This window comes from Pempheris klunzingeri, chromosome 7 (assembly GCF_042242105.1).
Source record: "Pempheris klunzingeri isolate RE-2024b chromosome 7, fPemKlu1.hap1, whole genome shotgun sequence".
NCBI lineage: Eukaryota > Metazoa > Chordata > Actinopteri > Acropomatiformes > Pempheridae > Pempheris > Pempheris klunzingeri.
Window position 1 is genome coordinate 24,541,496 of NC_092018.1, and position 21,702 is coordinate 24,563,197.

At 43.3% G+C, this 21,702-nt stretch overlaps 2 protein-coding genes across 3 annotated transcripts; both read left to right on the forward strand.

Annotated features, from left to right (window-relative positions):
- Positions 1 to 607: 607 nt before the first annotated feature.
- erlin2 (ER lipid raft associated 2) lies at positions 608 to 13,749 on the forward strand. 2 transcript variants are annotated; one of them, XM_070834489.1, is made up of 12 exons: positions 608 to 677; positions 1,641 to 1,748; positions 2,280 to 2,361; positions 2,831 to 2,877; positions 3,098 to 3,159; positions 3,331 to 3,456; positions 8,979 to 9,052; positions 9,499 to 9,557; positions 11,676 to 11,767; positions 11,855 to 11,944; positions 12,864 to 12,943; positions 13,041 to 13,749. In XM_070834489.1, the coding sequence occupies exons 2-12, from the start codon at positions 1,642 to 1,644 to the stop codon at positions 13,218 to 13,220; spliced, it is 999 nt and encodes a 332-aa protein (XP_070690590.1). In that variant the 5' UTR covers positions 608 to 677; position 1,641; the 3' UTR covers positions 13,221 to 13,749. The 2 variants fall into 2 exon arrangements, with proteins under 2 accessions (XP_070690590.1, XP_070690591.1); XM_070834490.1 differs by lacking the exon at positions 608 to 677 and adding an exon at positions 787 to 894.
- Positions 13,750 to 18,247: 4,498 nt separating this feature from the next.
- ch25hl3 (cholesterol 25-hydroxylase like 3) lies at positions 18,248 to 21,555 on the forward strand. The gene is made up of 2 exons (XM_070834239.1): positions 18,248 to 18,687; positions 20,487 to 21,555. Exons 1-2 carry the CDS (start codon positions 18,248 to 18,250, stop codon positions 20,848 to 20,850), a joined length of 804 nt encoding a protein of 267 aa, XP_070690340.1. The 3' UTR covers positions 20,851 to 21,555.
- The last annotated feature ends 147 nt before the right edge of the window (positions 21,556 to 21,702 follow it).

Sequence of the window (21,702 nt, forward strand, 5' to 3'; positions counted from 1 at the left end):
TTATACAAGGCCCTGAGATCCCATTCATTTGGCTTCCTGCTCATATTGACATTCTGGAGAGTGGGCAAAGTAGCCAAGCAAGCTCTTAAAAAAGAAAACATAGATACCAGATATACACTTTTTCAAAATCAGATGAAAAGGACATTGTATGAAAAGAAGTGGCCGTGGTAATGGAGATCTGAGGACGACACTCACATTTAATTCAAAATACAGTGGATCGGGTGAGAAATAGGGAAGGCTGTAGAAAAGGAGGACGTAATACTGACCAGAGAAGAAGAGAAGGTGATTTAAACAGTGCTCTTCACATCATAAGGAAACATTCTGACCAGTTTTTGTGAATACTGTGAGATGGCAGAAACTGTAGAGTATGTGAGTGTGTGTGTGAGTATGTGTCGCAAGAAATAGATATCAGAGAAAAGAGACATGGCAGAGGCAACAAAAAGGTCAGTTCTAACAGCAGCATATTGGACTGTGCAGAAAGTGGACAAGGCAAAAAAAAAAAAACACACACTGGGCTGATGTATGTGACATTGTAGGAGTTCACTGACTCTCCAGAAGGTGGCAGCACTGCCGCGCCTGAGTGCTGCCCGTAAACAGCGAAGAAGAACAGGAGGTAGCAGGTGGCTGCGGTTCCTGCTTCTGAGCTGTAGCTGGTGTCCCCTCGGACCTGATCACAGGTGAGCTCTGCTAAACAACAGGAACACTCTTTACTGGCTGTTGAAGCCAAGTATCTGCTGCCCCCCCCCCTCCCGCTTTAGTTTAGTGTGACGGCAGAAGAGATGAACGTGCACAGACTGGTTGCTAACTAGTTACGTTAGCAAAGCTTACTCGGTGCTCCGTGTTGTGTTGTTATTTGACGCTAACAGCGAAGTGTAACGAGGTTGTGACATTCAGGTAACTGCTAGCTCTGTTATAGAAGGAGGCTCCTCCTGTTTGAGGCGGCAACGATATGGTTCTTTCGAGTGCTTCGGAGCTAGCTGTGATAGCATAATGTAGTTACACTATAGTGTAACTGTATTGTAGTTACACTATGCTATCACAGCTAGCTCCGAGGCAAATAAAAGGATGTTTGATAGGCTCCCACATAACAGGAAGGCTTGTGTCGGCGCCGCCGTACAACACTATGGCTCCAGCAGGAGTCCAGTGTCTTAGCAGCAGGGTCGCCAGATTGTAATGTTTGCAAATCCTTCCTAATCAAAGCTGAGACAGCTCCTCATCTACCCTCATCGGGCTGCACTAGCTACAGTAAACATCCCCCTTTAGCAGTGAATGGAGACTCTGTTGTAGATGGTACCGGCGGGCTTGTTTTGCACATTACGAGACGTTTCTGCACTTTAGCCTCAATCCTCTTTAAGTGCAACAAGGTCAGTGAGTCCCAGCTGATGCCTGACTAAGCCTGAGCTGAGATAAACCAGTGAACAAGATGCCATCTCCACTGTGCTGCTAGAGTACTACACAAGCTGCTGACAGAGCGCGCGTCATGCTGACTGGGTGGATACACAAGTCCATCAGATACACAAGTCCTGATGGACGTGTGTATCTAGGTGAATTTAAGGCAGGATGTTGTGTAAACTCTAAAAGAGAAACTCAGTACCCATCTGTTGATTTTTCACATGCTGCCCTCCCCATGTGTCTGCCAGGATGGCACAGTGGGGTGCCATATTCTCAATAATTGCTGCTCTTGGAGGAGCAGCGCTCTTGGCGTCCGTGCACAAGATTGATGAAGGACACACTGGAGTTTATTACAGGTGAGGCTGCACCACATGTGTACACTTGTTTTGTTTTTTGTGCCTGAGACATGAGTGCTGCAAGATGCTCTGTTGTAAAACAGACCACAAATAGGAGAGCATCTGCTTTATAGAGGTTTGCCTTAAGCAACTTCTAAACTCCTGTAAATACTTGGGGATTAAGACAGCTGTGGTTCTGTGCTTCTGCAAACTGAGTATTTGAAGGCTCGTCGCTTGCACGGACATGCAGTAAATCTCACAGGTTTCATAACAGATGAGATAAATTCAGCAATTGTGTGCTCTTAAAACTAATTTTGAACTCCCACTGACTAGTAATACACTAGTAGACTAAAGGGCAATGAAAGCACCTGAGCTCTAACTGCTAACACGTACCAAAACACAGTCATTGTCTCCTAAATAAAGGCTTATTAATGGAAATATACGCATGTTTTCATTACGAGCTAAGGTTCCCGCAGGAGTTTTATTTTGTCCTAAAGACTGACCTAAAATATAATGATCAACTGTGTGTCTGTCTGTGTGTGTGTAACACAGGGGAGGGGCTCTCCTGACCACCACCAGCAGCCCTGGTTTCCATCTGATGCTTCCATTCATCACCACCTACAAGTCTGTTCAGGTGAGTCAAGTGAAGGCAGTTGTATTTTTATAGCCTTTGACCCTTATTTCTTTAACAGGGGTTATCCATTCAGAGAATAGCAAACATGCAACAAATTACACAGTAGGTAAAATAAATACATTCATTCATTGATAATATAGTATGTTATTATTATTAATATATTGTATATCAATATATATGATAATTTTGATTTTGATGTGAACTGATTGACATCAAACAGAATAATCTAAATCCTTAAAACGTCTCTATCTCTATCATAGAGATGTTGATTCAGCTGTCGTGGTGCGTTTCATGATACTGAAACGTCTGACATCCAGGAATGTTAAGTTTAACACATTAAATGATGTGATTTCATGCTCTGTTGATGGATTTACTCCCACCACCTTTTTTGTAATGATGACAAAAAGCATTTAGTGTTCCTGACAGCGGTAAAAATGAATTAACGTGAATGTTTGTTTTTGTCTCGCAGACAACGCTGCAGACAGATGAGGTGAAGAACGTACCATGTGGCACAGGGTAAGTCATGTGTTTTTATTGGTTAAGATGTGGTCTCAAGACATATTACACTGATCCTTCATCCTGCACCCTCCACACTCCCACGCAGCACTATGGGTACTATGAGTACCAGCAGCACATGTCTGAACCACTGGCCTCACCAGGACTGATAACACAATCTTTTCATCCTGTGCTGATGTTTCGGGCAAATCGTTAATGTTATGTATGGTCTTTCTTTCAGCGGAGGAGTAATGATTTACTTTGACCGCATAGAAGTGGTGAACTACCTCATTCCATCAGCAGGTAAAGTAGGTAAAATCAGCAGTGTTCAGCAGGCCAAAAACATCAACACTGTATTTATCCTAACCCCCCGTGCATTTCACTTCACATCTGGAAATAACTTGCCCCAGACACTTTGGATGTTACTTAAGTATGTGTTCTGTGTACTTTCTGACCTGTTTCCCCTCCCTGCAGTGTACGACATAGTGAGGAACTTCACAGCAGACTATGACAAAGCTTTGATATTCAACAAGGTTCATCATGAGCTCAACCAGTTCTGCAGTGTTCACTCACTGCAGGAGGTCTACATCGGCCTGTTTGGTAAGTGTGGTGGGCTGCAGATTGGGCGTTTACTAACTGCTTATTTGAAATGGCTCCTCAACAGCCGTGTCCGGAGGCATTAGAGTGTTTCCAGGTTGTCTGTCTGTCTGTCTGTGGATAGGCAGATACTGTAGGCTCGAACAATAACAAGTGTGGGTTCATTTAAGCAAAGAGAATGAAAAGACACCACTCCATATGTTCATATGTACAGCAGTTGTTGAGTGCAGCGCGTACCGGCCACCCAGTGAGACGAGCCATAGATTTACGGTGTTCTGATCTCTAAGCTGTAGGCTGACTACATGCTGTTCATAAACTAGAATGTCCGTCCGTCCGTCCCCGCGACCTCAGGAACGTCATGAGGGAAATTATAAAAAATTGGGCTCAAATGTCCACTTGGACACAAGGTTTAACCAATTATGAAACCTTGTCTGTCAGGGCTACAGCTTTGTATAATTTCTCTCAGAATCAGTTTTAGTCAAGCATCTGAACACATTTGACTCTTGTTTCTCTCAGTGAAGTTACACTAATGGACATATGTCGTGACCTGGGCCCGCTCCCTTAATAGGTCCTTATTGGATCCCCGGCCGCCAGCAACATGAAACAGACAGGATGCAGTTTACCCGTTTATTTGGCCCCTCCTTTTGGCACACTTTCAGTTCATCACAAGCAGCAGACACACTAGCCAGGCAGTTCTAACACAAGTCCATGAAAAAACACACGTGAGTAAAAAGGGTTCAGAGCATTCACATTACAGTGGCACCAAACACACAATTCATAAACACACAGTATAGTCACCGCAACCCACACTATGCTGCTGGCAGTATGCTGTAGCCCCCTGCACACTCGTAACCAGAAAGGGGGGCGCGCACACACACACACACACACACACACACACACACACACACACAGACAGACAGACAGACAGACAGACAGACAGACAGACAGACAGACAGACAGACAGACAGACAGACAGACAGACAGACAGACAGACAGACAGACAGACAGACAGACAGACAGACAGACAGACAGACAGACAGACAGACAGACAGACAGACAGACAGACAGACAGACAGACAGACAGACAGACAGACAGACAGACAGACAGACAGACAGACAGACAGACAGACAGACAGACAGACAGACAGACAGACAGACAGACAGACAGACAGACAGACAGACAGACAGACAGACAGACAGACAGACAGACAGACAGACAGACAGACAGACAGACAGACAGACAGACAGACAGACAGACAGACAGACAGACAGACAGACAGACAGACAGACAGACAGACAGACAGACAGACAGACAGACAGACAGACAGACAGACAGACAGACAGACAGACAGACAGACAGACAGACAGACAGACAGACAGACAGACAGACAGACAGACAGACAGACAGACAGACAGACAGACAGACAGACAGACAGACAGACAGACAGACAGACAGACAGACAGACAGACAGACAGACAGACAGACAGACAGACAGACAGACAGACAGACAGACAGACAGACAGACAGACAGACAGACAGACAGACAGACAGACAGACAGACAGACAGACAGACAGACAGACAGACAGACAGACAGACAGACAGACAGACAGACAGACAGACAGACAGACAGACAGACAGACAGACAGACAGACAGACAGACAGACAGACAGACAGACAGACAGACAGACAGACAGACAGACAGACAGACAGACAGACAGACAGACAGACAGACAGACAGACAGACAGACAGACAGACAGACAGACAGACAGACAGACAGACAGACAGACAGACAGACAGACAGACAGACAGACAGACAGACAGACAGACAGACAGACAGACAGACAGACAGACAGACAGACAGACAGACAGACAGACAGACAGACAGACAGACAGACAGACAGACAGACAGACAGACAGACAGACAGACAGACAGACAGACAGACAGACAGACAGACAGACAGACAGACAGACAGACAGACAGACAGACAGACAGACAGACAGACAGACAGACAGACAGACAGACAGACAGACAGACAGACAGACAGACAGACAGACAGACAGACAGACAGACAGACAGACAGACAGACAGACAGACAGACAGACAGACAGACAGACAGACAGACAGACAGACAGACAGACAGACAGACAGACAGACAGACAGACAGACAGACAGACAGACAGACAGACAGACAGACAGACAGACAGACAGACAGACAGACAGACAGACAGACAGACAGACAGACAGACAGACAGACAGACAGACAGACAGACAGACAGACAGACAGACAGACAGACAGACAGACAGACAGACAGACAGACAGACAGACAGACAGACAGACAGACAGACAGACAGACAGACAGACAGACAGACAGACAGACAGACAGACAGACAGACAGACAGACAGACAGACAGACAGACAGACAGACAGACAGACAGACAGACAGACAGACAGACAGACAGACAGACAGACAGACAGACAGACAGACAGACAGACAGACAGACAGACAGACAGACAGACAGACAGACAGACAGACAGACAGACAGACAGACAGACAGACAGACAGACAGACAGACAGACAGACAGACAGACAGACAGACAGACAGACAGACAGACAGACAGACAGACAGACAGACAGACAGACAGACAGACAGACAGACAGACAGACAGACAGACAGACAGACAGACAGACAGACAGACAGACAGACAGACAGACAGACAGACAGACAGACAGACAGACAGACAGACAGACAGACAGACAGACAGACAGACAGACAGACAGACAGACAGACAGACAGACAGACAGACAGACAGACAGACAGACAGACAGACAGACAGACAGACAGACAGACAGACAGACAGACAGACAGACAGACAGACAGACAGACAGACAGACAGACAGACAGACAGACAGACAGACAGACAGACAGACAGACAGACAGACAGACAGACAGACAGACAGACAGACAGACAGACAGACAGACAGACAGACAGACAGACAGACAGACAGACAGACAGACAGACAGACAGACAGACAGACAGACAGACAGACAGACAGACAGACAGACAGACAGACAGACAGACAGACAGACAGACAGACAGACAGACAGACAGACAGACAGACAGACAGACAGACAGACAGACAGACAGACAGACAGACAGACAGACAGACAGACAGACAGACAGACAGACAGACAGACAGACAGACAGACAGACAGACAGACAGACAGACAGACAGACAGACAGACAGACAGACAGACAGACAGACAGACAGACAGACAGACAGACAGACAGACAGACAGACAGACAGACAGACAGACAGACAGACAGACAGACAGACAGACAGACAGACAGACAGACAGACAGACAGACAGACAGACAGACAGACAGACAGACAGACAGACAGACAGACAGACAGACAGACAGACAGACAGACAGACAGACAGACAGACAGACAGACAGACAGACAGACAGACAGACAGACAGACAGACAGACAGACAGACAGACAGACAGACAGACAGACAGACAGACAGACAGACAGACAGACAGACAGACAGACAGACAGACAGACAGACAGACAGACAGACAGACAGACAGACAGACAGACAGACAGACAGACAGACAGACAGACAGACAGACAGACAGACAGACAGACAGACAGACAGACAGACAGACAGACAGACAGACAGACAGACAGACAGACAGACAGACAGACAGACAGACAGACAGACAGACAGACAGACAGACAGACAGACAGACAGACAGACAGACAGACAGACAGACAGACTACTAAATAACTAGCTCTGTCTGGGGGACTGGCGACTCACCCCTAGCCGCCTGTGAGGCCCACTCCCCCAGCGGAGCAAACAAAAGAAACACAAACCACAACCAGTCCAGTTTCCCCTATCGGACCCCCCAAGTCTGTCCAGGAACTGCTCCTGGTAAGCCCTGATGTCCTCACTGCATGTGGGTCATTCCAGCAAACGTCCCCGGCTCCCAGCACGCGTCTCCTGCATCGGCGGTGTGGGCCCTCGGCCTGGTTCTCATCACTCTACCCGTCTGCTCGAGTGCAAGAGTGTCTCCCCTATTTGTCCTCTTCAGCAGCCAATCAGTCACTCCAATCCCAGCAGCTGGCTGCTGATTGTGGCGGTGTGGGCCCTCGGCCTGGTTCTCATCACTCTACCCGTCTGCTCGAGTGCAAGAGTGTCTCCCCTATTTGTCCTCTTCAGCAGCCAATCAGTCACTCCAATCCCAGCAGCTGGCTGCTGATTGTTAATTCATTGACAGGGTAGCTGGTAGGCAGACACTCCACACCCATTGTGGGTACAACCCAGACAAGACAAAAACAAAAACAAAAAGCACACATCCCTGGCTGGGATGTGACACCTGCAGCAGTGCTGTGAGTCCAGTCTAGTTTTTTTTTGGTTGATTTTATGAGTCCATCCTCTTCAGTTCCTCTCTCTGGTTGACAGCCAGGACAGGGGGCCTCACGTTCCTCTGGCCGTCCACCACAAGGTCATTGGTTTTGCTGAGATTGAGGTGATTGTTGTTGCACCATGTGGCTGTTACAACACAGCTCTTAAGCCATAACAAAAAAAAGAGGGAAATACACAATTGCACTGGGAAAAAAACCAACAATTATTTACAGGAAAAACTGAATTCTTTGACTAAATGTATAAAATGATCAGTGGGTCAGCAGTGTTAGTGCATGGCTGTGTGAAAGTGTAGTGTTGTATGGTGTAAAATAAGTGCAACTAAACCAAACAAAAGAGAACATGGTGTGAGTGTGGGAGTGTGGACGGCCATAGCAGAGCCAAGAGGATGTCACATTGTCCTCTGTACCCTTCTGTAAAAATAAACAGCATGTTTCTCACTAGAAATGATTCACTGGAGGCATACATGTCAATATAGTGATAGCCTCCATTTCGCCAAAAACTACACTTAATGCATTGTTATTAAATGCCTTCAAATGCCACTTCATATATTATACGAGTGTGGACAGACAGCAATTCTAGTTTATGAACAGCATGTAGTCAGCCTACAGCTTAGAGATCAGAACACCGTAAATCTATGGCTGGTCTCACTGGGTGGCCGGTACGCGCTGCACTCAACAACTGCTGTGCATATGAACATATGGAGTGGTGTCTTTTCATTCTCTTTGCTTAAATGAACCCACACTTGTTATTGTTCGAGCCTACAGTATCTGCCTAACCACAGAGCGCAGATGCAACACAACCAGGGCAGAACTTACAGCGTCCACACGAAACATCATCATTAAAAGAGGAGTAAAAAGTTTCCTCAAGCTATGCTAGAAAGGGCTAAAGTCAATCGTGGTCACATAATTAGAATATATGTGTTCTAGTTCTGACCAATGGTTATTAATCTAAAATCTTTATTTTCTTCCGATAACTTGATTGTGACATAATCCACTTGTCGAGAGATTGAAAGTATTCTTATCGGCTTTCCCTCCCTCCCTCCCTCCCTCCCTCCCTCCCTGTGTCTCTCATACCTTACTCCCACAGACCAAATTGATGAAAACCTGAAGCTGACACTGCAAAAAGATCTAACATCTATGGCACCCGGACTTATCATACAGGTACTGTAAGACTGCCAGAAAGACTGCACTGACGATCAGGTTACTCAAGTGCAGCAGCTGATATCAGGACTGTCAGATCCAGTGGGGCAAAAACTCGTGCTTTAACACAGTCATGTTGTTAAAATCATCAGGTTGGTGCAGCTCGGTTAAATTAGTGATTGGTCATGTTTTTTTGTATTCATGTGATCATTATGTAACAACATTATCTAAGCTCAGAACTTCGCTTGCTAGCTTCCGGAGCTTGCAGCTTTATTTTCCCAAGTTGCAATTGGCTTGAGAAACCAATAATCTTAGAGCACAGAGGGTCCTTGAACAGTCTGACTGTCTTGGCTCCACTCCAATGATAACTCCCCCTGAAAAGCTTTATTTTTTTTTTTAAAGTCATGTTTCTTGTTCCACTCCCGGTGGCTTTATCTGCCTGCTTCAGAATTTGTGTTGGTCCACAGGCGGTCCGTGTCACTAAACCCAATATCCCAGAGAGCATTCGCAGGAACTACGAGCTCATGTGAGTTGTCCTTTTTTCCGTTCTCAACATTGAGTGTTCTGATCCATGAAGCCTCTGTTGTGTGTTTACTTTCTCTCCCAAATGGATGGACCTGATGTCCATCCAGCTCCCCCTGCCAAGTGTAAGGAAGACTGTGCTGTTTCATCTCAGCCTCAAGCTTTCAACAGAATGTGCTCAGTCACAACTGAGTCATACTCCTTATCACAGTTGTAGGAAATTAAAGACTTCATGTAAGTTGTAGGAAGGTTCAGGGAAGCACTTTGGAAAGTGGGAGTCACACACTCATTCAAGTCAGATGTGTGCACTTGTTGGTTCTGCACCAGCGTAACTTAACCTGCAACTGTAGAGAAGTTTACAGATTTGAGTAGTCAGCTCAGTATTATTAAACGTGAATTCAAATGGTAGCTGCTGAATGTAAGCGGGCAGCAACCTGACCACCAGTTCCCATGTTAAAAGTTTTTAGTTTTATCCATTTTATCCTGCAAAATAACATTAGATACCGCAAAGCTGCATCTTATTTAGAAATTTGACCTACTGCAATTACTGTAGTTGTTGGCAAATACAATGTTAACAGGCTTTTGATAATGAGACTTTGGATGAGCATACTTTTGGTTTCACTTACTAATAAGTGGTTCAAACCCAGTTTTGTTTTTCCAGCCTGTCTGACAGTCTGAGCATTGCTGTTTCTTACTCAACTGGACTCCAGTAATGTAAACATGTCTCAGATGGTCCAAACTGTGGAAACTAAGCCCGGGGGCGTAAAAGAAAATTAACTTTCTTCCAGTTTTATTGTTTTAATTTAGAGCGATCGCTAGAGAAATAAATAGCACTTAAAACCCAGATTGATGTGGTTGATATAGTAATGGGATGTCTTCCAAAGGCTTGCATCAAGATGAAAATCTGCGCTTTAGTGCGTAGGCTGAGCATTTTGGTCCACATGTCTATGATGACACAAGGTTCAGATGCTGGACTGGAAGTTTTGAGCTGAAAGTCCTGGGGTTTAGACCAATTCCCAATGTATTTGACTTTGACTCAGGGCTGACTCACTGTGAAATGGACCGATGCTGAAGGGCTGTTTCCTGGACAGTTTTTTCCCGTAAATCTGCAATTCTGTAGTACCTACAGTTCCTTGTAGTGTTTAGAAAAAAGCAAGTTTACATTCATACAGCAGAAAACCATTAATTAGCACTATTCACGTCAGCATCTAATCATCATAATTATAGATAACTACTCAGATTTTTCTGAAAGCTCCTCCAGTTTGGTGCTTAATTTTAGAAAATGCCTGAGGCAAACCGACATGGACAACGAATGTTAGCAGCACTTAAGGTAACTAATTATATTACACTGTTACATTGCTCACATTACTAACTCTCCAATCGTACATGTCTTGAGTTGAGAATACTCGCATAAACATGGGAATTGTTTCCATAAGGGCTGTCATGATTTTCAAGAAATTACAATACTGATATTATTACAACATCTTTAGGAATTTTGAAATACTATTAATAATAATGATAATATTAACATCAGACACTTTGAATTTCCAAGAGAAATTTTCCAGAGAAATTGCACAATAAACAATTAGCTGAATTAACTGTAACAATGACCTTAACAATACCAGAGTGTAGAAAAAGAGTAATGGGTGGTAAAAAGGCAGCCAGATGAACTCGCAAACAAAAAACCCACAAGGTCTAACATCTGCCATCAATACAATGCACACTGAAACATAATCTCTTGTGGGGAGCAGGAGACAGTGTGTTTGTGTGTGAGACCACAGGCTGTCAGCAACATACTACAAACATATTTCTTCTTTCCATTCCTCACACTATTTTTAAGATAATACCACTATTTTTTAAATATCATGGTCAGTGTCAATATGGGTACATGGCAACGCCCCTAGTTTCCATTGCTACCTTTCAACCCTCATGACATGAACACAGCATGTCATGGAAAATGTGTAAGCTTCCACCTAAAAAAAATGTCAATACAGTGTTAGTTTAATGTCTATGGCACTCAAGCATGCCAAGTACTTGCCCACACAGCCCTGAGTAGAGGTCTAATAAGGTGAACGCGCACGTGTGGGTGTGCAAGAGTTTCAGTGTGTGCTCATGTCTGCAGGGAGAGCGAGAAGACGAAGCTGCTGATCTCTCAACAGACTCAGAAGGTCGTAGAGAAGGAGGCAGAGACGGAGAGGATCAAGGCTGTGATAGGTGAGAAAGGAAAAAGCATAATAACAACATAACAAGCGTAATTGTTCAGGGCGACGAAGTGCATTAACGTGCTTCTTTGTTTTACAGAGGCAGAGAAAGTGGCACAAGTAGCAGAGATCAAGTTTGGACAAAAAGTCATGGAGAAGGAAACCGAAAAAAAGATCTCTGGAATCGAAGGTTTGTATGTAGTGGTTGAAGAAGTACTCTGATCCTTTGCTGAAGTAAAAGTGCTCACTACACGTAAAAGTGTTGCGTTCCAAACCGTACTTTAAAAAGTACAGAAGCGCCATCACCATCAAAAGTATAGGTAATTGTTGTGAAGAAAGTGCCCCCTCTGTCTATATATTGTTATACATCACATTATTAGTTTCATAATACTAATAATACAAAATAATATAAGCACCGCCAGTGCCCAGCTAGTCAGTCAGTGCCTCCACCAGACCCTGCTCTTTTTTTTGTGCGGGATCACAACCCAACAAGGTTGAAAACCACTGGCTTCATCTTGATAATGCATTGTATTATATGAGCTTCAATGTAAAGTCTTAATTTGAAGGCAAATACAGCTGTCAGACAAATGCAGGTTAGAAAGCACAGCGAGACGGAGTGAACTAGAAATGTTGGATCAAAACCAAAAGTAAGCTTTGCTCCTCAATAGAGCATTTTTCACAGCAGAAATGTAGGCACGTCGTAACAGGATTAATCACTGCATGTTACTGTGTGCGTGCCAGTTCCCTAGGTCCTGGTATTGTGCATGCTGGCTCATTGATAAAGACACACTTTTCAGTAAACACTGTAAAAGAAGACTGTCGACACGTGTAGTGCATCAGAAATGATTGTGGGTTGTTTTTTTTTTTTTAAATGGTGTTATGATTACGAGTAGGTCTCTAAGTGACTGTCAGCAGCTGTGATATTCACAATCTGACATGCTTATTTTCAAGCATTTTGAGTTCTGGTTTGCTGTTTAGACGGACCTCATGCTTGTAGATCCCATTATTTGTACGGCAGCTTCCTGCGTTCGGTGCAGTAAAGCAGTTTGGACTTTTTATTCAAAACAACTTGCCATTGTTGTGTCTGACAGTTCATGTCCGATTCACAGACGGTGCTTTCTTGGCCCGGCAAAAAGCCAAGGCGGACGCAGAGTTCTACACAGCACAGAGAATTGCAGAGGCCAATAAGGTAAAGAGCAAACACTCCCACCTTAGCCAGGACAGATCCGTACAGGAGAGTCCGAGCTGCTCTTTTGTAATTTGAATTCTGTTGCCCCCTCCTGCAGCTGAAATTAACACCGGAGTACCTGCAGCTAATGAAGTACAAGGCAATCGCAGCCAACAGCAAAATCTACTTTGGGAACGACATACCCCAGATGTTTGTGGACTCTGGCTCTACAGCGAGCTCAATCAAGGCCTCAGCAGCCATGGACATTGTTGATGAGCAGCTATTGGACGCTGATTAGCAAGGAAAGTAGTGGGACCCACAGGACCACCCAGGGCTGGAGGCTTATCTGCTGCAGGGCAGGTGCCTGACCCACAGGCTGGAAGGCAACTTCTCCCTCTGGCTCAGAGAGGCTCTGCGGACCAGGGCCCGTATTTCTCAAAAATCACAGAAGCACAGCTAGAAATCACATTAGAAGTTTGACTTGGATGTAACATTGTCCTACCTCAGAGAGTTATTTATGAGACTTCCTATGCTTCTGCTCTGATAGAGGAGGGGATCGTCTAGACTCAGTAAATTAGGTGGAAGAAAAACCGAAATGGCATCACTCGTGGGCGTATAATAAGCTCTTTCATTCGCTGAAAACAATCATTTGAAGGAACTGGCCCTGCTGCTGCTCAGCTCTTGTACCTGTACGTCCAGACCGTTGAGCCACATCATTAAGAATCACAAGCCATTACTACGCACGTGTTTATAGTGTGTTGTCCATCCATGTGTCACCATTTGCAACCATTCATTAACCCTCTTAGTTACTGTTGCTATGCCTGCCTACAGTAACTACTACACACTAGCACAGTACACATGCAGTTACAGTGACAATGATGCAGTTTTATCATCAAAATTGTAAATTTTTTTTTTTTTTTTTTTAAGTGTGCCCTTGACTTCAATGGTAGTTAAAAAAGATTTTATTAGCTCTAGCAAGCTGATTAAGCTAACGTTAGCTCCATGAGGTGGTGGTCTCCAGCTACCTTTTAGTGCTTTCGGCTGTCTCGATTTAATACAAGATTCTCCCTAAAAAGATCTAAGATCTTCAAGGTGCACTTGATGGGCCACATACACGATGTCATACTAACGCTGCCCACTCTCGCTGGCTGAGGTTGCTGTGAAGTAAACTTGCTTAAATCCAATACAGAGCCGCTAACGTCAGCCCTAAACTCTGACGGGCCTCCACCCAGTAGGTAGATGCTGCACAGTGGATGTGCTCACAGAGTAATGTAGTGTGGACAGTGAACTTGCTACTGTATTCACCAGACATTAGCACAGATAAAGACAAAGTTTAATCCCATACTTTCGTCCTTGTGTGTTCAGTTTTGAAAAGGTGATTTAAATGTTAAATTCAGAGCTCAAATACAGCCTAATTCACACCACTTAAAGGCAACCGGTGTTCAGTGACGGGGGTTTAACAGTCCATTGCATCAATTTAAAGTTTTGTGAACGGGGCAGTTGCATTCCAGGAAAAGACCGTTTTCAGTGACTTTTTCTACATTCCCACAAGTCCAGGGCAGCTCCGCTAAATCCTAGAGGACTTCTAACGTCTTGAAAAGTTAAAGAAAAAGATTAGAATGTTGATAAAAGAAGGACCATACATGTGCTGCTTATGGCCATGGTAATTTCATAGTCTGCGTTGCTTGAAAAATACGGGCCCTGAGAAGGTATGTGACTGCAGACAATACAAAGGGATGATGAATGTACTGTATGTTAGCCACTGACTGTCAGGTCTAATATCATCACTCCATTTGTTTGTGTTTATATGTTTGTGTGAAATTTCATGTAATCACAGGGGATCTCTTGAGTATTGATTGAAGTTGCACCACATTTAGTTGTATTCGTAGGTAGCACTTTGCTTTTCACACTGTACATGTAGCAGACAGAGAATGTTTGTGCAGCCGTTACTGTCTCTTTTGCATTGGGAAGCTTTATATCAAACACTGCCCACTTTGAAAAGATTTTATTGAGTTATGAAATGAAGACGTCTCAAAGTTTTCATGACCGAACCACAGTTCCCACAATGGGCACACACTTTTTCTGCTGTTTTTAATAATCTAATGGAACAATTTCATGAATGTCTTGTAAGAGTCTTGCCTTTGAGCCTTTGGCAATATGATCCATTTCCATAGAGGAAGAGTCTCCGTCATTTAATTTGGACACCGCAAAACCATTTTTCTTTTTTTTTATAGAAAACCAGATTTGATTAGGGCCAAAAACCAGCCTCCATTTAATGTGTGACCTACTGTGTTTTCTGTCTCAGAAGCAATTCTTTCTGTAACCACTGACAAAATGTTTAGTTTGTTTCCCAGCTTTCGGCAACTTTTTACTATTACTTCAACAGAGGTGATGTGTGATGTCACGCAGCGCATGGTCACGTGTTAATGACCAAATTATGAGTTTTCCAAATAACTGCTCATTTCATTCTGCAGTTTAAAGCTTGGGAAGAAGGTATGCAGGCATGTTTAGGCATTGATCTGGGGAATTTGACTTTTTTTTTTTTTATTGTGAGAGAATATTTCTGTAGTCCGAATAATGACTCATGTCAGGAATTCAGTGCAACTTCCATTCATTATTTCTTGTACAAAAATTCTAAAGTGTCGCTGGCAGAGCTCTCTGTCGTTGTCTAAAGTTGCTCCAGTTAGCCCTCAAAGTGACTTCCACTTGTCCTTTTAATAAGAATTTTTCAGATTGATTGAGACTTAAAATGACTTGAAAGGCAATTTTTTTTTTTTTTTTGCAATGATTTCAGTTGTGAATGTGACAATAAAGTAATTTGACTTTACTGCTAGTTATTCTTTAAGAAAGCAAAGGAATTATTATTTTTTTTACTTACATTGCAAGTTCAATGTGATGTATAGGATGTTTGTTATTAATTAAAGTGTGCTCCAAACACAATGAAAACATTTGCATATCACATTATTTAAAAAGTAATTAAGTATAATGTCTCATCATCAATCAGATTAACATAGTTCTTTTAGCCTTAGCCAATCTGATCTGTTAATGTATACAAGTTGTTAAAGAGAGCGTAGTGGTGTCATTACAAATCAAAGCAGTTTGAAGTGTCCTGATCAGATTGCAGATATTAAAACAGTAAATATAAAAGATATTTTGGCTCTAAGACTAAACATGTTTTTTCCACGCCTTGATGTCATGGTTGCATAACATGCTAGAGTGGCCCCAGGGCACAGATTTGGTGAATGCTTTACTTTAAAAAGAGCTTTTCTCAGAAAGCAGCTGCCTGTTGTGGCTGAGAACAATACTATGAGAACAGTGAGAGTGAGTAAGAGTAAAGTTTCAGCCGGACAGCTGAACAATGAGTTGAAACTCACTATGAAGTAAACCCCAGAAAAGCTGCTAATTCTCTGTAGGTTCATACTGCTAGGAACGCTTCTGACCTTATGACCATGTCGTTTTCACTCTGTCATTTGATACGTTGTTTGTATGAAAGCGTTCTTTATAGCTGCTTAAAGTCTTTAATGACATTCTGCCACATGGTCCCTAAACAGGACAGAGGATTGGGTTATAATGCAGGATGCCCCTTAGCTGACGTTGTACAAATTCCATCCTGCACAAATGAATTTGTTAATTTTATAACAGGGGCACTGAGTGTTAATGAACGTTACTGTAAATATGCCAGAATTAGCCAAAAGGCTAGTTTTCGTCTGTAGCTCCTAGCCAGGAATGACAACAGATTCCCTAAAAGCAGAAGAACAAAACATAAAACACCATTATTATTGAAATAGGGTGAAATCAGTAACGCATAATAGGACACTGATATAACTGAGGTTAAATTAGAAAATCTTTACATTAAAGTCCATGAGAAGCAGTAATCAATATGTGTTCTGAGTTTGTTGACAGCGTTATTAACCACCCATCCAAATCTGAATGATTACAAAAAATTGCCAAGTATATAAGATTAGGTTTCAAAATCATGCAAAAAATAACTAACAACACTAAACTATTTGAAGTGCCTTTGATATGTAATGTAGTGCTAGCAGAGAAACTGCTCGAACTCACAGCCACATTTTGACACAAGCCATCTAAACACTGGTTATCGGGGGTTGTGGTGAAAAAAGAATAAACTGTTAATGTCAGCTCAGTGTTTACTTCCTGGAGACAGAGCTCCCGACATAGAGGCACTCTTTGTTAAAGGGTTGGGTCATGTTAAGGAGGCTCCAATGCATCACTGAGCACATCATTTTTCAGTTCTGCCTAAGACATTGTGAGACAAAAATGGTGAAAAACTGTTCAACTCTGCAGTTCTGTACTGCATAGTTCAGTCTCTTCACATAGTTTCAGCAGTTCTTTAGAAATGAATCTCTGAATTTGCTTTACACAGACTTTAATGATAATACACAGAGCAGGCAGCAGCTGAAGCGTAACACACATGAAATGCTGAGCAGCATTAAACAAATATTAGTTAAATCAAGCAGGCGGGTGGTGCACAGGCATATAATAAACATGATATAAGCAACACATAAATCACACTGAGAGCCAGAACACTATGGAAAAGCAACAGGATAACTCATGCATGCAGTAGAATGAACATAACATGCAGGCTTGGTAATGCAGGCTTGACTGAAATGACACTGTAAACTTGCATGGTTGGATAATTTACCTGCAGTGTAGTGCAGGGACACCAATCAGTAGTTCTGTATCATTCACCCATATCATGTCGTACTGTCTCTGCCAGTTTTAGGTCTGAGGATGTCTCTTTTTCCCCGACACATCTTCAGATCTAATCAGATCTGAGACATACATGCAAGGAGCAGTGTAATCAGACCTCTCTATCAATGGCGGGGGGAAAAAAAATAGAAGGTTAGATGTGACAGTGTCCCTCCAGAAATCCCCTACATTTCCATCAGCCAACTCTGTGTGGGCGGTTCAAGCGCGTCATCTGGGGGATTATTTCATCACTTTAGGTGAGAAAGACAGTAAGGCTGACACTTTTAATAAGCTTTATGCATCTACACATGAGTGGATGCGGGGCCCCTCCTACCTTCGTGTGGGGAGAAGGACTCCCCAGGACTCGCCTCCTGAAAGAAGCGGAGCGGCAGCCGCGGAAAAACACCTAAAATATCCTATCTTCTCTGAAATGTGATTGAGATAGAGGTTCTGTCAGGGATTAATCGCTCTGAACTTTATTCAAAGTGGATTCGCGTAACTTCTGTGAAGATATTGTCTCTAAAAGGAAAACACAGCTGCTGCATTTGTCTGGACATTGTTTTTTATTGAAGAAGTTGTGATGTAAGAGTTCGTGGTGAAGAGGTGAAAGCCGTGATGAAAGTACCCTCCACAGACCATGGAGATGCATGTGCACCTGTCCTCCAGGGGCTATGGGAGTATGTGAGGGCAGGTCAGGAGGAGATCCTGCTCTCCCCTTACCTGCCTGCGTCCTACGCCTTCCTGACGCACGTCCTGCTCTGCGCACCGTTCTTCGCGCTGGACGCGCTGGGGAGCGTCTGTCAGCGCGTCCGGTCCATGAGAATCACTGCGGGCTCGGGTCCGCCGCCGTCCCTCCGACGATGGTTTGACTGCTTTTGGAGGGTGCTGTACAGATACCTGACCACCGTCCTCCCCGCCACCGCGCTGTTCCAGACACTGAGGGTCCCCAAATTACCGGTGCTGGCTCCGTCCTGCTGGCAGCTCTTCGTGGAGGTCTTCGCATGTTTTCTGCTGTTTGACACGCTCTTCTTCATATGGCATTTGACAATGCACAGGTGAGCATCATGCCTTTATTTTCCGGTTGATTATTGATGCTGTGGAGTTTGGAACAATCAACCTTTTCCATTATACAAAGCTGACTCTCATTGGTGACCAGTGAGTGTTTTCCATCCTGCCAAGAACAGAGAACATTAAACAGCCAACACGTGCTTGAGAAACATATCAGCTGTTTGCAGCTTCAGTCTAAATATTAATATTTCCTTCATTGACCCCATCAATCTATAGGTCATATTGGCCATCAGTGGAAAGTACATTTGCTCAACAACTGTAAGCCTCCTTGAACACTTGTTCAATTCAATTCTGATGTAGTTGTTCTTTATTTGAGCATTTTAAATGAAAATACAGCAAAATTGTACATCTTTCTGACAACAATAGTTGTCTTAACATAGCATGGAATTTAAAAATCTATAATGAGATTATTCAGTGCATACACGAAGGCAATTAAAACCAGCCAACAGTAGCCGATAGGATAGTTATACCCACCAGCTATAATCCACTAGTGTGATACAGAGGTCATTTTGCCTGCATAGTGGGTACTTTTATATTTACAATGAAATATCAGGGTATAAAAGGTAAAGATCTAAAGACAAATATGACTTCTACAATTTCACGTACTGAAATATTGTGTTGACACATGAGTTGGAATGATTTGTGTGGTCCAATAACAAATCTGTTCCACCTGATATAGTTTTGATCAATGACAATATAAATGGGATTAGAATCTTAAACAACAACATTCTTTTATTATAATTAATTATAATGTTTTTCAAGATTACTTGTTGTAGACTGCTGGAAATTCTGCGCTCTCGGTCACAGTTATGGTACTTAATATTAAAATGTGTTGTAAAGAGAATATTTCATACTGAACCTCTGGGACTTGTGGGGAACCCGACCCACTGAATCCTACAATTCCCATAATGCCACTAATTTGCATCTTTCTTTAGGCGTGTTTGTGCCTGTCACGTATTTCAAAATCCACTCCACCACTTTGTAACACCGGCAGGTCTGTTCAAAAGGTTAAGTCTCAAGTGCAGTCTGAGATAACTCCAGTGACATCACTGTGACACCTTTAACTTCAACTTGCTCAGGGACCATAGGTGTCCTGACAGTTGTCTTCAAAGAAGATACAACATCATTTGTAATAGTTGTAGTACTGTAGTAGAAGTAGAAGTAGAAATAGAAGAAATATTAGTACTAACTTTCTTATGAGTAGACTGACACTCAAACATTACACCATTCTGGGAATATTGCATTATTTTCCATTAGTGTAACACTATATGGACCCTGGCAGAAGCCGCCCACATCTGAGCCTGGTTCTATTTGAGGTTTTTTCCCGTGAAAGGGGAGTTTTTCCTGCCACTGTTGCCTAATATAACATCTGATGCTCATGTGGGGATTCTTGAATCCTTAATTTTGAATTCCTGAATTGTTGAGTCTCTCTCTTAATTAAAGACTTTGGTCTAGACCTGCTCTTTATGCAGAGCGTCTATAGACACTGTTGCCCTTAAAGTTGGAATAATTGTTCAATACCCCCAATTTTGTTAAAGCCTGAATCCACAGTTTGCAAAGGTTGATTGTGGTTTAAGTTTCACTGTGATATGTTTGGAAGAGTTTGATCAATAAAGTTGAGAAGATATACACTTTATTTATCAAGAATAAATCACATTGTCACAATCATTTCATGAGAAGAGGTAAAAAACATTTTATTCCAACTTTATGGGCAACAGTGTATATATATATATAAATAAAGATTGATTGATATGGAGAGTACAGCTTTTTATGTGTTCCTCACCAGGGTCCCCTGGCTATACCGCAACATCCACCAGATGCACCACCAGCACCACGTACCCTTTGCTCTGGCAGCTCAGGACAGCAGCTCGGCCGAGTTGCTGTCTCTGCTGCTGCTGGCTCTGGGCAGCGCCTGGGTGGTGGGCTGCCACCCTCTGAGCGAAGCCCTCTTCCACCTCATCAACAGCTGGCTGGCCGTGGAGGACCACTGTGGCTACGACCTGCCTTGGGCTCTGCACAGACTGCTGCCCTGTCTGGGAGGAGCCCCCTACCACCAAGCCCACCATAGTCTCCACAGTGGTAACTACGCCCCCTACTTCACCCACTGGGACTACCTCTTTGGCACATTGTTGTACTCACGTCTAGAGTGACAAAGCTGGTGCTCCAGCAAAGCTATCAAGATGCAATGAAGGATATTTTCTACAATTTTTGGTTGCTCCTGATCAGTTTTTCATACTTTTCCTGAGGAATATGTGATCCAGCAGCTTATATCATACCAACCATTGCCATTTCAGTCACATATCCTGCAGTTTCAAGACATTTTCAGAGTTGTGACCACAAAAGGCCATTTAAAATAAACTGACATTTCCACAAATTCCCCAATCAATACTGCATACTGAGGGGAGCACAGGGATTACACTATATAACAAGACAATGAAGCACTCGACAAAGGCTTGAACTAATGTGCAGTTGATTTCCTCTCATGTCTCGGGGGTGCCTTTCTTTCGTGTTGGGGGCGTAAGGCTGATAATATGTGACAGATTTTTGGTGGTTAATGTTGATCATATGTGTACTCAGACTGCAAATCTGAGTGAGTTGTTTGCAATGAGCTGATAATTCACTAATGCCAGGCTACTTTACAAACTGCTCAAGGTAATAGTTTGAAATTTTGGGAAATACTAGCTGCTACGACCAGCAGCTAGTCAGCTTAGCTCAGCATGAAGACTGAAGAAAGGGGAGAACAGCTTTCCTGCTACATATTTCTGGAGAATACTCCTTTATATAATGTAACAAACTGTAAAGCCTCTCTTTTTGTACAGAATAAACATAGTTTAACATACAACACGTTTGTTTAATCTGCCCTCATCCAGGAAGCTTGGGGTCCTGGTAGATGGGCTTCACATTTCACATACAGACATGTGAATGGTATAAAATCTTCTCATCTAACTCTGAAAATGTTAAACTATTCCTTTAATATCACTAAATGATTTGATATCAGTCTT